This window comes from Pyrus communis, chromosome 11, assembly GCF_963583255.1.
Source record: "Pyrus communis chromosome 11, drPyrComm1.1, whole genome shotgun sequence".
Taxonomy (NCBI): domain Eukaryota; kingdom Viridiplantae; phylum Streptophyta; class Magnoliopsida; order Rosales; family Rosaceae; genus Pyrus; species Pyrus communis.
Window position 1 is genome coordinate 5,430,508 of NC_084813.1, and position 23,251 is coordinate 5,453,758.

Here is a 23,251-nt window from a genome sequence, read left to right on the forward strand (position 1 = left end):
AGTACAATCGTTTTCCTGTATAGTCAAGGAGAAAAGCATTTTTAGCAATAGTATGTAAAGACCTATCCTAAATATTGTTGGATAATGGCCAAATGTTTCCTTATTTTGTGGCTTGTTTTGTGGCTTAAATTGCTTCATGTTTTGTGGCTTTTTCAAAGCCATGTTTTGTGGTTTTTTCAAAGCCATGTTTTGTGGCTTTTTCAAAGCCATGTTTTGTGGGAGAAGGCTTGGATTAAGAAAAGCATAAAAAGAGAGCATTTGGAAAAACAAGGAAACGGATGAGAGAAGGAAAGCATCCAAAAGAGATGGTGTGAGCATTTGGCTCTACCATGGGCATGGGTGAGAGAAATCAAGAGAGCTAGAGTGAAAGATCTCTTGTGAAAGAACTCTTGGGGTAGAGTGAGGCTCTTGGGAAAATTCTGTGAGTGGGTGTACAAGGGTTATGGGATTGGGTTATGTCGATTTAACTCATGTGTAACATATACTGTTTTTCTCATAGTGAAGAGCAATATCTCTCCGAGGACGTAGGCAGTTTTTTGCCGAACCTCGTAAATTTCTCGGTGTCTTTATTTCTTGTATTTTATTTTGTTCAACTGTGTGTGATTTTGGTGAGGTTGTAATCTGAATCTCGGTTCCGCACTAACGAACGGGCCAAGGCACAACAATTGGTATTAGAGCATCGTTGGGGGCTTTGGTTCGTTGGAGGTCCAGATTTGTTGTTCACCATGGAATTTTCAGTTGAGCAGTTTAAAGGGAGAGGCGGTTTTGCTCTTGGTAAAGGAGAGTAATGGAAGCCTGAAGAAATGGAAGCCGTGTTTAGGGATGCTTGGATCAACTGCGAAAGTTGATGTTGAGGAAGAAGACAAAGGCCTCTTTCTTCTTACCTCACTTTCAGATTTGTACGAGAACCTTGTGAAACTTTACTGCAAGGAAAGAAACAGTAAGTTTGGAGTAGGTGCAAGCTTCTTTGGTGTGGAATGATACACAAAAGAGACCATGGATGATGGTGGGCACAAGACTGCTTAAGCTATTCAAGGTTGAAATCGTGGAAGAAAATTGGAAAGAGGATCTGAGAGAGACAGTAGGTTCAGATCTTGTTCCGGAGGCAAGGGTCTACAGTGCTACGGGTGCAAGGCTGGGTTAGCAAGTTTGTGGTGGAAGACTTTGAGTATGCCCTCTAGGTACTCGAAGCAACACTTTTCCTGGTAATGTTTATTCTCAAGTGTTGCAGGGGTTTTACAGCAGGTGGAGCTATGAGATTCACAGGTGATGAGAAGGTCCTGAGGTAGGAGGAAGTGTGGGAATTTTGTCTGGCTCGATGGGTTGTTGCTGGAAATAGGCGCGCTGACGAGTTTCCAGGTTGCAGACAATGAAGAGGAGGAAAACCTGCTGGAGGAGACGAGGATGTGTTGAGATCCTGTCTGAAGCTAAATGGTGATTTTTAGCTTGCAGCAGCTGCACATGCATTGGCAGTAACTGAATCGGAACAGGACCAACGAGGTGGATTCAGAGTGTGCATGCTGGTACGTAAGGCCAATGGACTTTGGTACAATTTGGCCAAGGTGGAGATTGTTGGATAATGGCCAAATGTTTCCTTATTTTGTGGCTTGTTTTGTGGCTTTTTCAAAGCCATGTTTTGTGGGAGAAGGCTTGGATTAAGAAAAGCATAAAAAGAGAGCATTTGGAAAAACAAGGAAACGGATGAGAGAAGGAAAGCATCCAAAAGAGATGGTGTGAGCATTTAGCTCTACCATGGGCATGGGTGAGAGAAATCAAGAGAGCTAGAGTGAAAGATCTCTTGTGAAAGAACTCTTGGGGTAGAGTGAGGCTATTGGGAAAATTCTGTGAATGGGTGTACAAGGGTTATGGGATTGGGTTATGTCGATTTAACTCATGTGTAACATATACTGTTTTTCTCATAGTGAAGAGCAATATCTCTCCGAGGACGTAGGCAGTTTTTTGCCGAACCTCGTAAATTTCTCGGTGTCTTTATTTCTTGTATTTTATTTTGTTCAACTGTGTGTGATTTTGGTGAGGTTGTAATCTGAATCTCGGTTCCGCACTAACGAACGGGCCAAGGCACAACAAATATAAGTATCATGAATAGAGTGCTCATCTCTAGTAATCACGTCAACAAGAAAGCAAAGGTTAATGAAAAAGGCCTTTAGAGTAAAACTATTTTTATTGCTAGGTTTAAGTTAAATATTTTTTATTGCTAAATTTAAAGTAAAGCATTTTTATGAAAAAAGGCCTTTACAATACTAATCGATCGATATAAAAAAAAATAAAAAAGGAAAATATTCTACTGTTTTACATTCATAGGGTGCGTTTGCTGTACCGAAGTATCTCGGATTGAACTAGTTTCAAGGATTAAGCTGGACTGGCTTAGACTAGATTAATCTGGACTAACTTAGTGAAGCGTTGGGTAAAGTGTTGGACTAAGAAGCAGGATAACGAAAATCTGTAAAAAATGAACTTGAATAATCACAGAAAAAGGAATTTTATACAACAACATGGTATATTAACTAGCCCACAATTAAATCCTAAATTGCAAAATACCCATTATTTTTATAATAGACACTATATAGTTTGATTGGGGAAAATGACTATACATATGTATGTATCGGTCATATCGAAACCTAAATATATTCTTCACATTGTACACAAACACACAGCAAATTATACATATACTAAAACCTAGTTTCTCCAGTCTTCTCCAGTGACGAACCCTTTGTTGGTCAGCATTTTGCTCTGATCTTGCCATCGTCGACATCAAAATTTTAAGGTCAGTTTGTTTTCAATGTTTTATCTTTATTTCTTCATCTCTAGGGTAAGAAATTTTAGCTCTTTCTTTCTGTTTTTTTTAAGAATCTGCAGGTTAGGAATTTTTTTTTGTTAATTTGGACATCATGTGTTACCTCTTCAAATTATTGATAAAGAAATTATATTAATCTTAGGGTTGTATGTGAGATGTTAAAATATAGTAATTTTTGTCTTATTCGAACATTTTATCCTCATCTTGCAATCGTTGGGACCAGCTTTTTTACAAATTGTTAGCCCACTCTGAGCGCACCCTTTCTTCGAATTATCGTCTGACAAATTGTATTAAGCTTAGGTATATTCTAAAATAACTGTGTGTGATTTTCTGTTTCGAATTTGTGTTCATTTGAAAGAAACCCTAACAATTTATTTTGTGTTGATTTGTAGTGGTTTGTTGAGAATTTGCCAGCTAAAACGTTTGGCTTCCTCCACTAAGAAGTCTGAGAATTCGTAGAAGCTGGAGCATTACTGTTGGTTTGGGTATGCTCTCCTTGCCTTCAGTTTTTTTACAATTCTATATGCATTTCTTATTCAGATCGGTGTAGTTTGTGTTTTTGTTTTTTGTATTTAACTTTGTGTAATTTTATTTTGATAGAAAGTTTGATTGAATCTTCGCCCCAATTATCAATTTTGTTAGGTTGGGTTTTAATTGGGTTTTCGTGTCTCAAGCACTTTTCTACTTTTTGTTAGGATTTGACTTCAAAAGTTGTTTTTAGTGGGTATTGACCTAGTTCTCTGCTTGTATTTCTTTTCCTTTTTTCTTCTTAATAAAATCTAGTAGAGAGGGGACGGACGGGGGGTTTTTGGGTGCAACGGTTCTTTCTCCTTCGGGAGAGAGTTGGTGCCTCGCACACGACTGTTGACGAATAGCTAATTCCGCCTAATCCATCTGTACAATTTAAAAAAAAAAAAAAAATTACATGCCTATTTAGAATTGATAGTTGTTGTTCAATTGATGGGGATATTAGAATATTGGTATTTAATTTTGGTGTTTCATAAACTTTTGGCGTCACGTTGGGTGCATTATCGCTTGCAACGCCGCTACGCAACAACTATATCTGTTTCTGTATTAACCGTTCGATTGACTGGTAAAAGTGGACCCTCTTTATAACTTACGGATGTTTAATTTTCAATGCTGCCATGCAACAAGTGCATGACATTTGGCTTACAGTGTGTATCTGGCCCGGTCCCAACTCCAAACTTTCTTCTCTGGGGTGGTCAAAGTAAGTATCATTTTGAACACGACTTAGTATATTACTTGGATTGTTATCCTGTATGGATGTTGGTCAACTTATCTCAATGATGCTAATTTAGGATTTCAATCCAAATTATAGGGATTGATATTTTATACAGTAGTTCAATCAAATTTTTGTCCAATCATGAATCATAATTCAATATGGTGAGTATTAAGAATTAATTTTATAGTGTCCCTTGGTAAATCTGACTGTAAATGCATTCCAAGAGATAGATAAATGACGTAGCTAAGCTTAAACAGAAAAACAAAAAAAAAAAAAAAATGATTGAAAACGTATTGGTAAAATATAAAATTGTTAAAGGCTTTTATGGACTATTTAATTTATACATCAAACTCTGTTTCGTTTTATGTCATCGTGTGGTTTTTTGTTTCTTTGATTCTTTCAGTTGCTTTGTTTGTTGTTTGGAGCTATGGTTAAAATACTTATAGAGATACTTGACAAGAAAGGTAATAGCTACGATTACCTTTGTGCTTTCGTTGTCAAATAGTCTTCTGTCAATTACCTTTTTTTATTTATTTATTTTTTTTAATCTATGTTGTTAGATTTTTACTTTGTTTCTTTTAATGTTTGATTGAAAACTTGAGATTTTTTTACTAAAAAATTGGGGTTCAAGGAATTTGAGACACTTAGGGCTGGTTTGGTATTACTGTGCTTTGAAAAAAAGCTGCTTCTGCTGTGCTGTGAGAATAAGCAGCTGTGAAATAAAGCAGCAAAGTGTTTGGTAAACTTTTTTGTAAAAGTGCTTTTGAAACAAAAAAGCAGTATTAGAGTGTTTGGTAAACTTTTATGTAAAACAGATGTGAAAAAGCTGGTTTTTCAAAGCTGGGTTTTGCAGCTTCTTGTTTTTGGCTTTTTTCACCCAAAACTGTAAAAAAAAAGCTGAAGTTGAGTGTTTACCAAACACAAAAACAGCTCCCAACTTTTTTTGATAGCAGTTTTTTTCAGAATCACCTCAGTACCAAACCAGGTCTTAAGCTCATTTGCAAGCAAAAATTCTGTTTCAACTTTTGCTTCATTTACTCTTATTTTGCAGCCTATTTTTTCACACATTCACTCTTCAATAAACAGACTAACAAATTGTCACATACAACATTGTGTCAAATAATCGTTGATTATAAGGTACGCCATTATAACACTATGTTTTGTTAGCTTTGATAAAATTATTTGTCAGCCGTTTTAGTTTTTAGCAATTATGATATTATTTCTTATTTCAGCATAATATTATTTGGCTTAAACCTTTCTTACATCTTAAGTATCAACTTAACAATCATTTAAAAAAAAAGTCACAAATTATAGTGTCAATTTGAAGTTAACATAATGACCTTTGAAAATGTTAAAACTCACATTCACATAAATGTTTTGCATATTTGTAAAATGTCTTGAGATCGGCTTCCAACTTAAAATTAAACTTATACTTAATAAATTTTATGTATCAGTACTAAAATTTTCAACACCAAACCAAAGTGCATTTTCTTTTAAATTTTTGCACACACATTTTACCTTTGAAACCAAGCTATGCCACTGGTTGCTATTGCTACATTGGCACATAAAAACTGAACCTTTTTTTATTTTATTTTATTTTATTTTATTTTATTTTATACATGAATATTCATTCATTACTACAAATATAATAGGCATAGTTGTCTCAAAAATTCAAAATCCACCAACACATGACATTCAAACCAATTTCTATTGTATACCATCACCAGCATATACATCAAATCTAGATCAAACCTAGGTGAAATTCAGCTCACAAGATTATACTGTAATTGTTTCAATAATTTACGTTGTTTTAGTCATCCAGGTCTACAACATCAGTCAAGGATCCAAAATCATTTCTGCTGACTTAGATATTGAAGACACCAAAGTTGAGGTAAGCCATCATATCACACTCTCAAATTTTTTTAAAGCTTCAATCATTGCAAATTTTATTCACACTGGAAACTATTAATGTTCAATGGTTTTTCAAATCATCCACCCAACCAAAGTGAGTTTGTGTATTATGTATTTGACAAATAAAATTGTAATCTCATATATATAATTGACTAATAATATGATTTCATTCCATTTTTAGCCACTATTGAAACTTTGAACTTTTCCGTTGTTGAACCACATGTAGGTGCATAAAAAAATGAATAATTTGTTGGGTGTAAGTAAAATATAAGATGGTATAATAGGTGTGAACAATTATATAATCATCTTCATGTAAGCTGAATTGAATTTATATGAAAACCAAGTTGCTGAATTTAACAGCCTAGTTCACCCATATGTTGCTTATTTAAATTATTTGAAGATTGCTGTGTTGATTCATGATTTTGTGAATTTACTTAGGTCAAATATTTGTTATCTCCATCGTTGCATTTGAGAATGGCATTTCGATCCTACCACCTTTCTGCTTACTATGTGTGGAAATTAGTCATGCTTATTCTAAATATTACATTCAGTGTCGGCAAAAACGCGTGTGCACATTTTCTAGTAATATCCATATACAAAGAGAATGGAAAAGTTAATAGTGATTTTTGTGTCACCAAGCTTCAACAAAAAATTTGGACAAAAGTGCTCCAAGACAAAAAATTTCAAAGGCATTCTAAAATAATGCATCAAATAAGGCAGGGCATTTTCGTCATTCGAACAATAGTTTTTTAATAATTAATTTTTTTGCGCTTTAAAAAAAAAAAAAATTAGTGTCTCACAATGGGTTAGCAATAATGTGATTCAATTTCTCTATTTTTAAACACGTTCAAAATATCTTAAGAGGTGTGTAATGGCAGTTATAAAAAAAAAAAAAAGGTCTTTTGCAGATAATACGTGATTAAATAAGTTGTCAAATGATTTTTTTTTTTTTAAACAAACGATATTATCTACAATAAGGATGAGGATAGTAAGTTTGGGTTTTTTTTTTTCTTTTTTTTTAATATTTTTAAATGAGGGAATACGTACAATGCTAAGAATATGGTGCATGTTCTTAAGAGGCGTGTAATGACGGGTATAAAAAAGGTTTTTCGCACGCAGATAATAGTGATTAAATTAGTTGTCAAATGATTATTTTTTTATTTTTAACAAATGATATTATCTACACTAAAGGAAAAGGGGTGTGCCTAGCCTCACAATGAGCTAACAATAATGTGATTCAATCAGTTATGTATTAAATATTATTTTCTCTATTTTTAAACACGTTCAAAACATCTTAAGAGGTGTGTAATGCCGATTATAAAAAAGGTCTTTCGCATGCAGATAATAATGTGATTAAATTAGTTGTCAAATGATTTTTTTTTTTTTTTGACAAACGATATTATCTATGACACACCCCGACCGAGATCGGAGCGTGCTGGCCGTCACACAAAGGTGACGAAGCCATGTGCACGTGCGGAAGCTAATAAAGTAGTAATATAAAAGTACGAGTAATTAAAAACTAGCATACAAGGTACTAAAACAAGTGCTAGTAAGTGAGATACAAATTCAGAGCAGGTCTATAGCAGCCCAAAACAAAACGACAACAGTAGTACGCCCGAAGGCGACCCTACAATGTGGAGTGTCTGTCAGAACGCCGGAAAGCCCTCAAGGGAAAACCACCGCAACGGCTAAGCAACTAGAACCTGGAGGGGCGCAAAACAAAAGCGTGAGTGGGCAAAAACAAAGCTCTTTGAAAATCATTCGTAAAAATACTTTCTAACCCCTCGCCGTAAAACCTGTATACTTCCCAGAAAATAAACATATAAACGTATGTAAAAATACGCCAAACATGCTCAAGGGTATATCATTCATGCTCAAGAATATGCCATGTCGAAACCTCATAATGAATGCAAGTGCTCAGGTATGAATCACATCAATAACATAACATCTGGCAGCCGGAGTCACCTAACGTGACCTGTACGGCTGCATATAGAGCTCAAGTCTCAAACTTAATAACTGAACCTGCCCACGAGTCGGAACCACACAAGGTGGTCTGTACGACAGGCCTGGGTGTAACATATATATACGCTCTAGTGCTACGATCACGTGAAGACTGTGCGAATAATCGCGAGTCACCTACGAGTCGGAACCACCTAATGTGGTCTGTACGACAGGCCTATGCACCTAACTTGGATCCAAGCTGAGCGTGTGGTGCGGGAGGTGAACATCACGTGAAGGACTGTGCCCTACTCTGGGCGGGAGCACTAACACCGGGGGTGCAGGTTATGAACTCTCTAGGCATCTTAAACCACTACTGAAACATAAACATGAATGTCACTTACCTGGCACTTACTTGTGCGTCCACAGCACCCAATATGCATATGTATATGTATGCCACTAATAATGCATGCAATGATGCATAAACGATAATAACAAAGTGCATGGCATAATGTAAATAACCCTTCTAATCAATTTCTGGGAATATAAATGTATATAGGTATATACGGAAAACAAAAAGACCACTCACTGATACGTGGAAGGGTCGTAGCCCCCCTGCCTCGCGTGACCACGCTCGTCCTCGGGGTACGCGTCACCTGTATGCGAAATAACTATAAAAACGTCAACTTTAAAGCACATAACCAACTTCTCGTAACAACTTCTCATACGTTGCTCAAAATGGACAAATGAATATACCAACGTGCTCTACACAACCTCAGGATCACAACCATAATTTTAAAATAATTTTTGGACCCCGCACGCGCCCCCACGCGCCAGAACAGGCACGGACCCACGCGCCCCCACGCGCGGCCACGTGCCAGGCACACTAACGGTGTCAACAGACGCCGTCAGGAATATTCCGTTAAACTGACGGAATATTCCGTTAAACTTAACCCCTGCCGTTAGGAATATTCTGTTAAACTTAATGGAATATTCCTGCTTCTTCTCCGGCCAGTCCCCGACGCCGGCACCGTCGCCGGAAAACCTGCAAATCGCTATAACTCGCTCGTTTTTCCACCTTTTTCCACGTTTCTTGCACCAAATTAAAGCCCTAAACTAGTAGAACACAACCACACACGTTTTAAGGTCTAAAACTCACTAGATTATACCTGTGCAAGCTCTCCAAAACCGGCCAACTCCACAACCAACGATCCTGACGTCCAAATTCAACCAACGAACTACTCCCAAGCTCCTGGGAACCTCACAAAGTCAACTACAAGCTCAGAAATCCCAAAAACTCAATGTATAACTTTTGCATGAACAGTACTTGAATCGGTCATCGTCGAAACGACGTGAAAACGAAGGATTTCTCACCTGAAAAGGGTATGGCTGAGCTTGCCTCGACCTCACGAGCTCAAATGTGTCCTTGGTTTCCTCGATCTGCAGAGGTTTGAGGGTTCTTGGTGTGTGTCCGTACACTTGCAGAAGGAAGAAGAAGAAAGAAGGGAGAGAGAGAGACACGGGACAGGGACAGAGGGAGAGGGAGAGTGAGTCAGTGTGTGTGTGTGGCCCTCCACTTGCTAACACCACACAAGACTACCAAAACATCTCGAAAACCAACTAGGGGTAAAATTGTAATTTCACACGTACGATCTAAAAATCTCGGGACGAGATGTCACAATCTACACTAAGGGGGAGGGGGTGAGCTTAGTCTCACAATGGGCTAGCAATAATGTGATTCAATCAATTGTTTATTAAATATTATTTTCTCAATTCTTAATGTAAATTCTACAGAGACCGATTTTATTATGTGAATTCAGCTGGTTTAATTGGTTTGACGAGTTTCTTCTAGAGTGATCTAAAATTATTTATTTACTTCAAATATTTGACTTTCCGTTTTGTCAATTTACGCATATAAATACATTTAAAACGTGTAGGTCGTGTGTAGCATGCTATGATTCAAAAAATGTCTTATGCACGCGTGTGAGCATGTGCATGAAGGTTAGTCTATATATAAAGCCAATGGAAAAGGTGAATAGTGATTTTGGTGTCACCAAGCTTCAACAAAAACTTTTGGACAAAAATGCCCTGAAGAAAAAAAAATTTCAAAGGCATCCCAAAATAATGAATCAAATAAGGCAGGGGCATTTTCATCATTTTAACAAATTTTTTTTAATAATTAATTTATTTGTGGTTTTTTTTAATTAGTACCTCATAATAGACTAGCAATAATGTGATTCAATTTTTCTATTTTTAAACACGTTCAAAACATCTTAAGAGACGTGTAATGCCGGTTATAAAAAAATGTCATTCACTTGCTGATAATAATGTGATTAAATTAGTTGTCAAATGATTGTTTTTTTAATTTTATTATTACAAACGATATTATCTACATTAAGAGGGAGGAGTGGGCTTAGCCTCACAATGGGCTAGCAATAATGTGATTCAATCAATTGTTTATAAAATATTATTTTCTCTATTTTAAACACGTTCAAAACATCTTAAGAGGCATGTGATGCAAGTTATAAAAAAAGTCTTTCGCACGCGGATAATAATGTGATTAAATTAATTGTGAAATGATTTTTTTTTTTAACAAACCATATTATCTACACTAAGGGGGAGAGGGTGGGCATAGCCTCACAATGATCTAGCAATAATGTGACTGAATCAGTTATTTATTAAATATTATTTTCTCTATTTTTAAACACGTTCAAAACATCTTAATAGGCGTGTAATGCCGGTTATAAAAAAGGTCTTTCACATGTGGATAATGATGTGATTAAATTAGTTATCAAATGTTTTTTTTTTTTTTAACACTTGATATTATCTACACTAAGGGGGAGGGGTGGGCTTAGTTTCACATTAGGCTAGCAATAATGTGTTTCAATCAATTGTTTATTCTATATTATTTTCTCTATTCTTAATGTAAATTCTATCGAGACCAATTTTATTATGTGAATTCAGCTGCTTTAATTGGTTTATGAGGGGTTTCTTCTAACATGATCTAAGATTATTCGTCTGCTTCAAATATTTAACGTTCCCTTTGTCAATTTACACATATAAATACATTTAAAACGTGTAAGTTGCGCGTAGCATACCGTGATTCAAAAAATGCCTTCGTCATTTTAATTAGTTTTTTTGTGTTGTTTTTTTTTAATTAATACCTCAAAGTAGCTAACAATAATGTGATTCACTTTCTCTATTTTAACATAAATAGTGATTTTGGTGTCATCATATTTGGACAAAAATGCCCCCAAAACAAAAAAACTTCGAAGACATCCCAAAATAATGGATCAATAAGGCAGGGATATTTTCGTCATTTTAACAATATATTTTTTAATAATTAATTTTTTTTTTAATTAGTACCTCACATTTGGCAAGCAATAATGTGATTCAATTTCTCTATTTTTAAACACGTTCAAAACATTGTAAGAGGTGTGTAATGCCGGTTATAAAAAAGGTCATTCACACACAAATAATAATGTAATTAAATTAGTTGTCAAAGGAGTTTTTTTTTTTTTTTTTAACAAACGATATTATCTACACTAAGGAGGATGGGGTAGACTTAGCCTCACAATGAACTAGTAATAATGTGATTCAATCAGTTGTTGACCAAATATTATTTTCTATATTTTAAACACGTTCAAAACATCTTAAGAGGCGTGTAATACCAGTTATAAAAAAAGTCTTTCGCACACGGATAATAATGTGATTAAATTAGTTATCAAATGATTATTTTTTTTTAACAAACGATATTATCTACACTAAGGGGAAGGGGTAGGCTTAGCCTCACAATGAGCTAACAATAATGTGATTGAGTCAAATGTTTATTAAATATTATTTTCTATATTTTTAAACACATTCAAAACTTCTTAAGAGGCGTGTAATGTTGATTATAAAAAAAAGTTTTTCACACGAGGATAATAATGTGATTAAATTACATTAAATTAGTTGTCAAATGATTGCTTTTTTTATATAACAAATGATATTATCTACACTAAGGGGGAGGAGGGTGGGCTTAGCCTCACAATAGGCTATCAATAATGTTATTCAATCAGTTGTTTATTAAATATTATTTTCTCTATTTTTAAACAAGTTCAAAACATCTTAAGAGGCGTGTAATGTTTGTTATAAAAAAGGTCTTTCGCACGCGGATAATAATGTGATTAAATTAGTTATCAAGTGATTTTTTATTTTTTTTAACAAACGAGATTATCTACACTAATGGAGAAGCGGTGGGCTTAACCTCATAATGGGCTAGCAATAATGTGATTCAATCAATTGTTTATTAAATATTATTTTCTCTATTCTTAATGTAAATTCTATAAAGACTGATTTTATTATGTGAATTCAGCTGTTTTAATTGGTTTATGAGGGTTTTCTTCTAACATGATCTAAAATTATTCATTTACTTCAAATATTTGACTTTCCCTTTGTCAATTTACGCGTATAAATACATTTAAATCGTTTACGTCGCGCATAGCATGTCGTGATTCAAAAAATATCTTATGCACATGCATGAGCGTGTGCATGAAGGTTAGTGATTATGTTAATTGAATGCCAGCATAAGTATGTATCGACCATATCAGAATTACAATTTTGCTCTTACCAAAAAACCAACATAAGTAAGTTATCAGAAAAAATCCTTCAAAGATTTATTTCAACATCAAAATCAATAAATTCACACAAACTTTTATGCTTCAAAGATTCATACCAGCATCATATCAATAAAAAAAAACTCTTCAAAGATCAAAGAAACGAATGACAAGGTGGAAATTTCCCAAATCTAAAGGAAATTTTCCAAATATGAAGGAAATTCACTGAAATTCAACACGAAAAAACGGAAACGGAAGATATTCCGAAAAGGTATTTAGAAATCAATATTATGTAGAAAAGGTATTTAGAGTTCAAACACCTCTAAGTCCGCCAAGCATCTTTACCCAACTACAATTCAACAGAGATCGACATGAAGGACCATAAAATTCAAACGAATTTAGAAATTAGAAAGTAGGGCACCCAAATCCAACACAAACTTGTTCGTCTTCTTTTCCTTCTGTTGCTGGGACTTCGATTTCACGACACAACAGAAAGCACCAAATAAAAACCATCGCCAGCGATATAGGTTCGTCATCAATTGTTTATATGTAGGACGGTTACGATGTGGTGCGACAAGGAAGGAGAAAGGAAAGGGTGAAGGTGCGAAGGCGACGAGGGAGTAAGCTGCAGCTGCTGTGGTTGATGTGCGAAAGTACGAAGGAGAAGATAGATGACGAGATTAGAGGGCGGCATAGCAATCCTCTCCGAATTTGGGGGTCTTGCTAAGACCTGTTAGCGAGGGACTTAATCGAAGCGAGTCCTTGCTAATCCCACTAAACTTAGTCCGGGTAAGGAACAAACACAAGACTGGACTAAAACTTAGTCCAGTCTAGTCTAGTGAAAGATAGTGAGTCCAAACCAACACACCCATAAAATCCAGAATAATATGTTACATTTGTTGTTTATCCGTTCTTTGATTAAGTTAATTTATTTTCTCTCTCATTTTATTTCAACCTCTATGTTCTTTACTATCATCACAACCAAAGACTTTTTTTGTTTCTTAGACAAAGGCTTCTTTTCTTTTTTATATTTCTTTACAAAAGATTGGAAGGTTCAAATTGAATTCTTTGTAACTAGTCGTTTTTCAATAACGGGAGAGGCCGTTTGTTTGACTTCTCTAAGTTTTGTTAGGTTAGACTTGACTAATTGTTACTGTAGTCCAACAGTTGTTATCATGCAGAACTAACATTAACGAGATTAAGCAAGACTAAAATTAATAAGATTAAGCGTGACACGCCTAGATTAATACTATGTATGGATGAAAAAAATTTAAGATTACTAAGAAATTTGAAAATGATTGAATTTTATTTTCTAGAATTTGTGAATTTTCTTGTTTGATTAACCTAAAAGAACAATAGAATTGAATACAAAATTTGTATTTTTAAACTCTCAATCATATAAATTAAGAAATGACACCTATTTGCACGAAATTTAAACTTGAGAATTGAAGGTCTCAAAGTTCAATTATTTTTCCACTTGGAAATTAAATTTCTATATTATTGTTGCATGTCAATTTATAAATTCTAATTGTTATTCAAATTTCAATTTATTTCCGTCGTCCAAATGTGAGGATGTCCCTAGAGATTCTTAGCTAGCATCCCAGAAAACCTGCTCGCCTCGTCCCACACTTCTTCTTCCTGTAGTTTAGTGCCTTTGGATGCAGACGATATAGCACTTTCTACAAATCATCTTCTTCTGATTGTACTTGCGAAGCCATGAGAGAAGGCTCCATAATCCCTCCATGGAGCCTCTGCAACCACAACCATTTTCAAGCCCAGATCCGAAAAAATTGAAACAAAATAGCAGAAAAATCTGCAATCGTTCCATTTTCAAAACCAGATCCAACCCCAAAATTCGAACCAAAATCCTAGAAAATCCAAACCAGATCCAACCCCCATCTCTTACCTTTGAGCCAATCACATATGCAACTGGCTCCCAATTCTTAAATTTTTAATCTCTTTCTTGCTCTGTGGTTTGATTTTGAAGATTTGCAGTCGATGAAGTTGTGGAAGGATGAGGGAGGCAGGGAGAGACTGAATGAAAAATTGAGTCGGTTCTGCATAGCGAGAAAAGACGGGAAGGGAAATGCATCGAACCTTTAGGTTTTAGCCCAGAAACAGTTTTTCTGCTCTAACCTAAAATTTTTAGCCAAGAAACAACTTTTCTGCTCCAACCCTTTTGGCCTAAATTTTTTAGTATAAGATTATTAAAGAATAAATTTAGGCTAATTTTTTCTTTTAGAGTAATTTAAAAAAAAAAAATATATGTACGCTATCATAATTTAATTTTATGAACATTTTAACCTAAAAATATTTAAATTCCGATAAATATTGAAAAATAACTAAATTTGGATGAATTTTGAGTTAAATAATTTTTTTTAATTATTTTAGTTGTTGGATTTAAATTTGAGTCGTTAGATTTGATCATATTCGATCTCAGCCGTTGAATTCAGTAAATCCTAGGAGACATGCCCATGTGGGTGGGGTCTCGCCGGTGGTGCCCACACCATTTCTGGGCTAAATCCTGGGAGTAATTTGGCTTTTGTTTGACTTTTAGCTTTTAGCCCACACATTTAGCATGGGTTGAGTTGGGTTTTTTTTAATGGAAGAAATTAGATTTTTTAATGGAATTGCAGAAAATTACAAAATAATATTTTTACCATTTAATTTTTGTTCTTAAAGGCAAAATAAAATTAAAAATGATAATTTTTTTTTTTTTTTTGTCTAACGATAGATTTTGTAAGATTAGTCATCGACGGAGTTTGAATTCACGTTATCATGCAATGGCTCAACTCCTTTTCACCATAGTAATAAAAAATAATTTAAGTCCTAAAAATATTTCAATATGTAGTTTAGTTCAGTACATCAGCAAACACTTCAATATTTTTATCATATTTAGTTCAAGCCAATTCAGTTCAGCTTAGTATTAGAAATTAGTCTAATTTGAAATAGTTTGTTTAAGAACATTTCTTAAAGAAATGTCAAAATATTCAAATAAACAATAACGGTAAAAAAAAATTGCAACAATATTTTTTAACAGTGAAGTCAAATCTGATGCCAAAATCACGCCCGTGGTATGGTTTTTCTCCCGCAACACGTAGCCACTTTTCTCCTAGTGGTGGGATCCGATACAAAACACCCTTTGTCAAAACAGAAAGAGTCCAACGCTCCGAGTGACAGCGATATTTAGAGAGAGAGAGAGAGAGTATCAAATGTGTCCTTTAAGAAGAGCTCTCCGGGGATAGAGCTTTTCAGCTGCTGCTACTGACCCCATTTTCTCCCAGTTGACAGAAACAGTTGAGTTTCTGTTCCTGCAACTTAAGTAAGTCCATTAGGGTTCTGCTCTATATGCTGTGACCTGTTGTTTCCAGTCATTCTCCAGAAACAAAGACTCCAATCCAGGATATTGCTATTTTTATCTGTTTTTTTTTATTGCCCACCAAGTATTCGAAGAAATCTTGAATTTGCTGTAATTAATATTTTATCTGCAAGTTAACCCAATTCTTTAGGTTGGAACTTAGAAATGCTGTAATATGAATTTGCTTCACCATGATGGAAGCTTTTTTTCCTTTGTTACAGTAGTGGTAAAGTAAAGGGTGGAAAAAATGGCTGCGGCCAGTACGGCTTCTGCGCAGCCACAGTTCATTGCAAGCACTGGAAACCGAAGCTTCTCTAATGCACCGCTCATTGAGGACACAGATACTGAACAAATTGTTGTTCCTGATGTGAGTTTCATGTTCTAGTTGTCATATCTATGCATTTTGTTTTGATCTTAGTGTATATTGTTGTTGTTTATTGCATTCCATAAGCACAGCAATTTGTTTATTAATTTCAAAGTAAAACGAGATGGGTATAAGGCTATAAGCAACTCCAAATTGGTTGCAATAAGCATTGGCTGAAACTAAACACTTGACTTCTATCTATGATTCTATTATTATATGAATTTCCATTATCTGTAGGGGAATTTGTTTTTTGTGCTCTCTTGGTAATTGTATAACTACGCTGAACAAAGCATGTTTCATGTTTTGTTTGCTAATTATTTGACTACGCTGAACAAACCATAAGGTCAAAATGGGATTTGCTCCAAGCAGAGAAGGGATGTTTCGTGTTGTGTTTGGAAATGAAGAATGACAAACATGGGAGTTTTTTATCGATACATCACCATCTAAGTGGAGAGGAATGCAGAGCATGTTGGGGTTGCTTCTCCCTCTGTTAATTGTGCACTGCTACTGGGTGAAATTGGAGAGGTGTCTGAGGAAGTGGGTCATTAACAGTGTAAACCTTGTAGAAATCCTTGACCATGGTGCTACTGAAAATACAAAAAAAATATTTTGTCAAACTATAAGCAACTCTGTCGTTTGAATAAGCAATGCATGGTTACATCAGCTGAAAGAATCATCAGCGTATCCTGATGCTGATCATAGACAACCAAGCTACGTTAGTTAGATTAGGAGATCCCTGTAATTAAAAAATTGAAATTTGTGTGGTAAATGGCGCGTGGAGTCATATAAAATGCGAATTTCACCTAAAGATGGTGCTTCAGGTGGATGATAGACTGAAAGAGTTACTCTTACTGTACTCTATATTGTCCATATGAACAGGTCAGTCTATGCCACTGAATTTCTGCTTATATGCTTGTCTGACATGGTCTATTTATTAATTTATTTTTCTTGATTTATTTCTGATGGGAGGCATGTTTGGGATAATAAATGTTCAAACTGAATTCCTTGATAGATGACCATCAACATTTTGTTCATACAGAAGACAAGCTGGAAAAATCTCTTTGCCTACATGGGTCCAGGGTTTCTTGTTTCAATTGCGTATATAGATCCTGGGAATTGTGAGATCATAACTTATTATTTACTTCATGCTTCTACATTTGTTTTGTTCTCTTGAACATAACCCCATGTTTTGTGGTTGGTTTACAGTTGAGACAGATTTGCAGTCAGGGGCGCAGTACAAGTATGGGGTGTGTATATCATTAATGCAGTGTTTTTGCCTTTGAAATTAGATAATTTTAGCATCTTTGAGAGGATCCGGAACAGAACATTTTGAAATGGCATTTTGTTAAGTTTTATATCAAGTCCTGATTCTCTGGAATGTAATGTTTTCATTCTATCCTATGAGCCACCTCATCAATCTAAAAACTACATACTAGTTACAGATATCATCTACTCACTGGCTTAGTTTCCAAATTATTTTCTTGTAACTAAAGAGTGAAGTAAGCCATAAAAATTGATGGTAACAGTTCTGAGAAAATCTCTTTTTGTAGCTACTCTGGATAATATTAGTTGCTTCATGTGCTGCTCTCGTCATTCAGTCCCTTGCAGCCAATCTCGGGGTAGTCACAGGCATGTGATTTTATAAGTATTTTTTTTGTAAATTCTTCTGACAATATTTTTTCTCTGCATTTCTTATAAAATGCTTTTCTAATTTGTAGGAAAGCATTTAGCAGAGCACTGTAGAGCGGAATATCCTAGAGTAACGAACTTCATTCTTTGGGTTCTTGCTGAGATTTCTGTAGTTGCATGTGACATTCCTGAAGGTAATTTTTTGCTTCTCAGATGTTGGTATAAAGTTCGGTTATTGTCATTTCTGTGGGCTTCGGTTACTACAGAATTTAAAGATTTGTCTTTTTCAGAAATTTGGTATAACTGGAATGTGGCTGTTAGTTAGTTTTGTGTTGTTTTTGTAGTTTCTAAATGTCTGGGTGATGGTGCTATTTATCTTGTTTTGTTTGTGCCTTTGCAGACTTCTTGTCCGCTCTTGTATTTTTATTGTTTCTTTGCAATAAAAAATTGTTTCTTCTTCACAAAAAATATGCTGGTATAAATTCAGTCAGAATAGAAGCAGTTAAGTTTTTCTAATTATGTTTTATTTTGTATGTTTAGAAGGTTTTGATAAATGTTAAAGGTATAACTAGTTTAGCTGTCTCACGCGCCTATAGGAAGTGATTTTGCTCTGTAGTACTTTTGCTTACTTGTGCTTTTTAGGAGCCAATAAATTTGTTTTTATTTATTTATTTTGGATATAAGAATTCAGATTCGGGATTATTAACAGAAAAATATATATGTTTGTGGATCCACATATGTACATCCATGATTTCCTTGTTCATAAATAACTTTTAATTATTTTGATAAGATATGAAGATAATGAGGTATCACATCTGTCCATTAATAGTGGTGAGTTGATAAGATATATGCTTATTCATTTCGTTCTGACTGATCTTCCTTACCAGTGATTGGAACTGCCTTTGCATTGAACATGCTCTTCAACGTACCCATATGGATTGGCGTACTTCTGACAGGACTTAGTACATTGATTCTTCTGGCATTACAGCAATATGGGGTAAATATGTTTTTTATATTTCTGGAGTCTTGGAGATCTTTGGTTTCCATGCCTACAATTTAAAATGAGCTACCCAAAGATTTTTTTCATTTACAGGTTAGGAAACTTGAATTCTTGATTGCATTTCTTGTACTCACAATTGCTGGATGCTTCTTGGCTGAGCTTGGCTACGCAAAACCTGACGCTACTGAAATTTTGGATGGGCTTTTTGTTCCCCAACTCAAAGGAAATGGTGCTACTGGTCTTGCAATTTCTCTTCTTGGTGCTATGGTTATGCCGTAGGTTTCTAGTGTCTTCATATATTCATTACTGGTTTGTTTTGTTTAGTTCTTTCTGCTCAGCAGCTTTAGCTACTTGCTACAGGCACAATCTCTTCCTCCACTCTGCATTGGTGCTTTCTAGGAAAATACCACGATCCGTCCGTGGCATCAGAGTAATTAATTTCCGTTACTGGTTTTAATTTCTTGCGTTATGACTTATGAGAAGTTTGTTGCATACTTTGTTGAAAAAAAAAACAAAAGTTAGTATAGAAGAGTTTCAATCCCCTGTTCCCTCTAAGTGACTTCTCTTTCTTCCTCCTTTACTTTATGGGTTCTTGGATAATTTATTGAAATCACCTCTAAAAAGACTTATGTAGGCAAGATTCTCTCGATTTGTTGTCCCCTAGCATAATGTTCTTAGAATATGGCTGAACATACTAAGAAATTATATCTGACAAAATATTTTGTTTGCAGGAAGCATGCAGATTTTATATGATAGAAAGTGGCTTTGCTCTCATGGTGGCATTCCTAATAAATGTATCCATTATTTCTGTAAGTGGTGCAGTTTGCAATTCCCCAGATTTGAATGCTGAAAATAAGATGAACTGCCAGGACTTGGATTTGAATAAAGCCTCCTTTTTACTAAGAGTACGTCCTGCATTGGTTATCATATGTTATGTTAAAATTTGTTATATCCCAAATTAAGAGGTCACTTTCATCCTGATGTATTATAATTTTTATTTACAGAATGTTTTAGGTAGATGGAGTTCCAAGCTTTTTGCTGTAGCATTGCTTGCATCAGGTCAAAGTTCTACTATAACAGGAACATATGCGGGGCAATATGTTATGCAGGTATCTTGCTGGAAAAATAACATTCGTTCCCTTTAATACACACGCTCGGAGTTCAAATATAGTTAGTGTTGTCGGGTATAAGCTGTTACTTCTCTGTCCTGGTCTTCCTTGATACAAGTCAAGAAGTAAAACTGTACTAATGTATTAGCATTTTTTGTACTGGTCATCGATGAGTGATTCCTAGATCACCTTCCTAATTCTTGTTTCTAACTCAACTTTTAGTATACAAATTTAGTGTTCAAGGCGTAATAATGTTTTTTAACTTATATATGGCTGCTTTGTATCTAAGAAATACATTTCTCTGTACCACTGGCTAATTGAAAAAGCAAAATTAAATTTCATGTGTCTCATCGTGTTTTTAACTTTATATTCCTTTATTTTCTGTTGAAGGGGTTTCTTGATTTACGACTGAAGCCATGGCTTCGAAACTTTTTAACCAGATGCTTGGCAATAGTCCCTAGTTTGATTGTTGCAGTCATTGGCGGTTCTGCTGGGGCTGGACAGCTGATTATTATTGCATCAGTAAGATAAACTCCTTATACTATATTTTACTTCCAAATCATGCGTTGTCCTTCTCTGAAAACTGCTGTGTTTTTTTTCGAACACATTTTACTAAATTGTTTGAACGGATTGAGTTATGGTTGTTGTAAGAAAATTATCCCATTGAGTTGTGAGTTTGTTCCGATGGAATGTATTACATGCTTGAGAGACCTTATTATGGGGGCTTCTTAGTAGCTTTGTTTATGCCACTGGTATAGTCAATTAAAGGATCTGCTTCACCCGTTATCTCTGCCAAAAGCCTCCTTAATAGTGACTTATCATTTCACACTAAGCAAGTAACTCTCCGTAAGGTCAAGCTTTTATACTCTGAGAACCTTACTCAAGCACCATTTAGGAAATCTATCTTAACAGATAGGGCTGATTCTGTTGACAGATGAACAAGTGGAATTTTACCACATTGTTTCTGAATTAATGATTGGAGTTCATAACGTTATTGGAGTTCATAAAGTTACCTTTTTGTTGGAAAAGACATTAAAATTTTCTCTTAAATTTAGTGACATTATATCATGCAAAGCGAGTTTTGTAACTGTACCCATTTACCAATATTCCGGTCCAGGAATCAGAGTATTACTAAAGTTTTATATTTTTCGTAAGTTGTTATGTTTTCTGTAATGGTTGAGTGACTATTTGGTAGCGAAGATGTGTTTTTTAAAGCGCAAAGCTCTTTACTAGCAAAAGGTCATTAATTTGATCTCAAAATGAACTGAAAATTGTATAATTTTATTTGGATCTGTTCTGTCCATTTGGAGGGCCCTGAAATCAACGGACAAGTTGAAGCTTTTCCATATTGGCCTACTGGACATGTCATTTGTTCGTGTCTATCACTTGTTTAGAGGTTCATGGAACATGTTGCATCATTTTGCCATGATATCGTGCTGCGTTTGAGGACTGTGCTGTACTGATAAGAAACTTTTGAATTGTTATTATTCGTTTCAAATTGCATATATACAAGAACAAGCTGGATTATGCATATAATTAATATTTTAAAATTGACTCATGTCACTAACTACAAATCTTATGATTTTGTGTTTATAGATGATTTTATCATTTGCGCTGCCTTTCGCTCTTATTCCACTGCTTAAGTTCACAAGTTGCAAGACCAAGATGGGGACACATGCCAACTCTACTGCGGTAATATTTACAACTGCATATGTTGCTAGTCAGTTGTAATAAATTTGATTGCAAGTCCCTTAGTTTTATTTCTAGAAGCTTTCTGGAGCGTCAATTGCTTAACATACTTCAGCATTGCATAGATAAAGCACTTATGAATTTCCCGAAAATTTGTTTTTTTCCACTAAGCCAATCTGAAACTGTTGTATGCTCCATAGCTTGGGAAATCGTTTTTGTCAGCCATGTTATATGTCTCCGATTGCAGATTTCAGCTCTCACTTGGATCATTGGTTCTCTGATGATGGCCATAAATTTATACTACCTGATGAGTAGATTTATCAAGTTGCTTCTTCACAGCCACTTCAAAGTTGTGGGCATTGTCTTTCTTGGAATATTAGGATTCTCTGGTATGGGATTGTATTTGGCTGGCATCGCGTATCTGGTGTTCCGTAAAAACAAGGAGGCTACGCATCTTTTGGCCCTAACAACGCCTGAAAGTAGGCAAACGGAAACTGGGCAGCAGGGTCCTGGATCGATGTATCATCTCGAAAGAGAAGACATTATGAGCATGCAGCTGCCTCAGAAGAGGTCTACCGAAGATATCGACTGATGAGTAGTTGCACAAGATAGATTAATAACGGGGTTTTTCTCGGACATTAGGCACCCTGAAAGGAAAATAGTTGTCTAAACTAGATCAATAACACATCTTTTAATTTACTCTTGTCGTTGTGTTTTGACATAAATCAAATATAATTTGTATTTCCCCCATAAGCCACTTCCACTAGTTTTTCATTTTCCATCTTTTAGTCTCAAATTGAATACCAAACAACCCCTTAAAACATGAATATGAGAAAGTCTTCCTTGACGGCCCTCAAACACCAAAGAGAACACATGTAACGCTTTACATACAATTTATCTATCGTCAAATGATTGGAGATATAAGAAAATGGTATGCAACCAGTTGCGCCTGAGCTCACATGACATTGGGGGAGTGTAGGGAAGGTTTCAAATGTAAGTCCAACCATATGGTACAAAGTCTCATGTCTTTCATTTATAATCCAAACAAGTATATAACATGTAGAAAAATCGTATATTGTTCATGTGACAAATGTTTCACATTGACAAAATAGATCATAATTTAATACTTATTCTCTAGCGAATCATTTGTTTACCAGACCAGACTCATAGCAATCTATCATATGCTTCATATTTCTTGAGTGATTTTTTAAACACAGCATTTTGCATGAAAAAAGGTCTCTCTTGAATAATTAGGTGTCTACTTTTCTAATGGTACAACTTGAAAATTAACATCCTTCACTACACGAAGTTCTTTGTATTTATTCAACTTTCATTAAGAATAGCTAAGTAAAAGAATACATATATTTTTTAATTACACCTCTATTAAGTAATAGTAATAAAATTGGTTCGGTCTCAATTTTATAGCTATATAATATATATAGAAGGTTTTATCGTACGTAGAAGATGACTCGTTCTAAACGTAGAATATATTACACCGTCGGCCTCAATCTATCTACTCAGTGCATACTATAGAAAAGGGGGGAAAATATAAAGGAAAGTCTGGAGACGGAGGAGAAAATTGCTTGTAATATGAGATTGG

The 23,251-nt window shown here is 35.0% G+C and overlaps 1 protein-coding gene across 5 annotated transcripts; it reads left to right on the forward strand.

The window, feature by feature from the left end:
- The first annotated feature begins 2,639 nt into the window (after positions 1-2,639).
- Positions 2,640-22,401, forward strand: LOC137708604 (metal transporter Nramp1). Of its 5 annotated transcripts, XM_068447720.1 has the most exons (17): positions 2,640-2,785; positions 3,208-3,300; positions 5,145-5,195; positions 5,881-5,949; positions 16,082-16,227; positions 17,264-17,342; positions 17,431-17,471; positions 17,775-17,853; positions 17,943-18,047; positions 18,741-18,850; positions 18,947-19,128; positions 19,214-19,283; positions 19,585-19,758; positions 19,858-19,962; positions 20,353-20,484; positions 21,559-21,654; positions 21,899-22,401. In XM_068447720.1, the coding sequence occupies exons 5-17, from the start codon at positions 16,108-16,110 to the stop codon at positions 22,241-22,243; spliced, it is 1,638 nt and encodes a 545-aa protein (XP_068303821.1). In that variant the 5' UTR covers positions 2,640-2,785; positions 3,208-3,300; positions 5,145-5,195; positions 5,881-5,949; positions 16,082-16,107; the 3' UTR covers positions 22,244-22,401. The 5 variants fall into 5 exon arrangements, with proteins under 5 accessions (XP_068303821.1, XP_068303823.1, XP_068303820.1 ...); XM_068447722.1 differs by lacking the exons at positions 2,640-2,785; positions 3,208-3,300; positions 5,145-5,195; positions 5,881-5,949 and adding an exon at positions 15,667-15,798; XM_068447719.1 differs by lacking the exons at positions 2,640-2,785; positions 3,208-3,300; positions 5,145-5,195; positions 5,881-5,949 and adding an exon at positions 15,681-15,824.
- The last annotated feature ends 850 nt before the right edge of the window (positions 22,402-23,251 follow it).

What these genes read in the sequence shown, in the direction of transcription:
- LOC137708604 (XM_068447720.1), top strand. Translation starts at nt 16,108, where the DNA reads ATGGCTGCGGCCAGTACGGCTTCTGCGCAGCCACAGTTCATTGCAAGC. An exon ending in CTTGGTGCTATGGTTATGCC is followed by an intron (nt 19,129 to 19,213) that starts GTAGGTTTCTAG and finishes TACTTGCTACAG; the next exon opens with GCACAATCTCTTCCTCCACT. An exon ending in AAGCCTCCTTTTTACTAAGA is followed by an intron (nt 19,759 to 19,857) that starts GTACGTCCTGCA and finishes TTTTATTTACAG; the next exon opens with AATGTTTTAGGTAGATGGAG.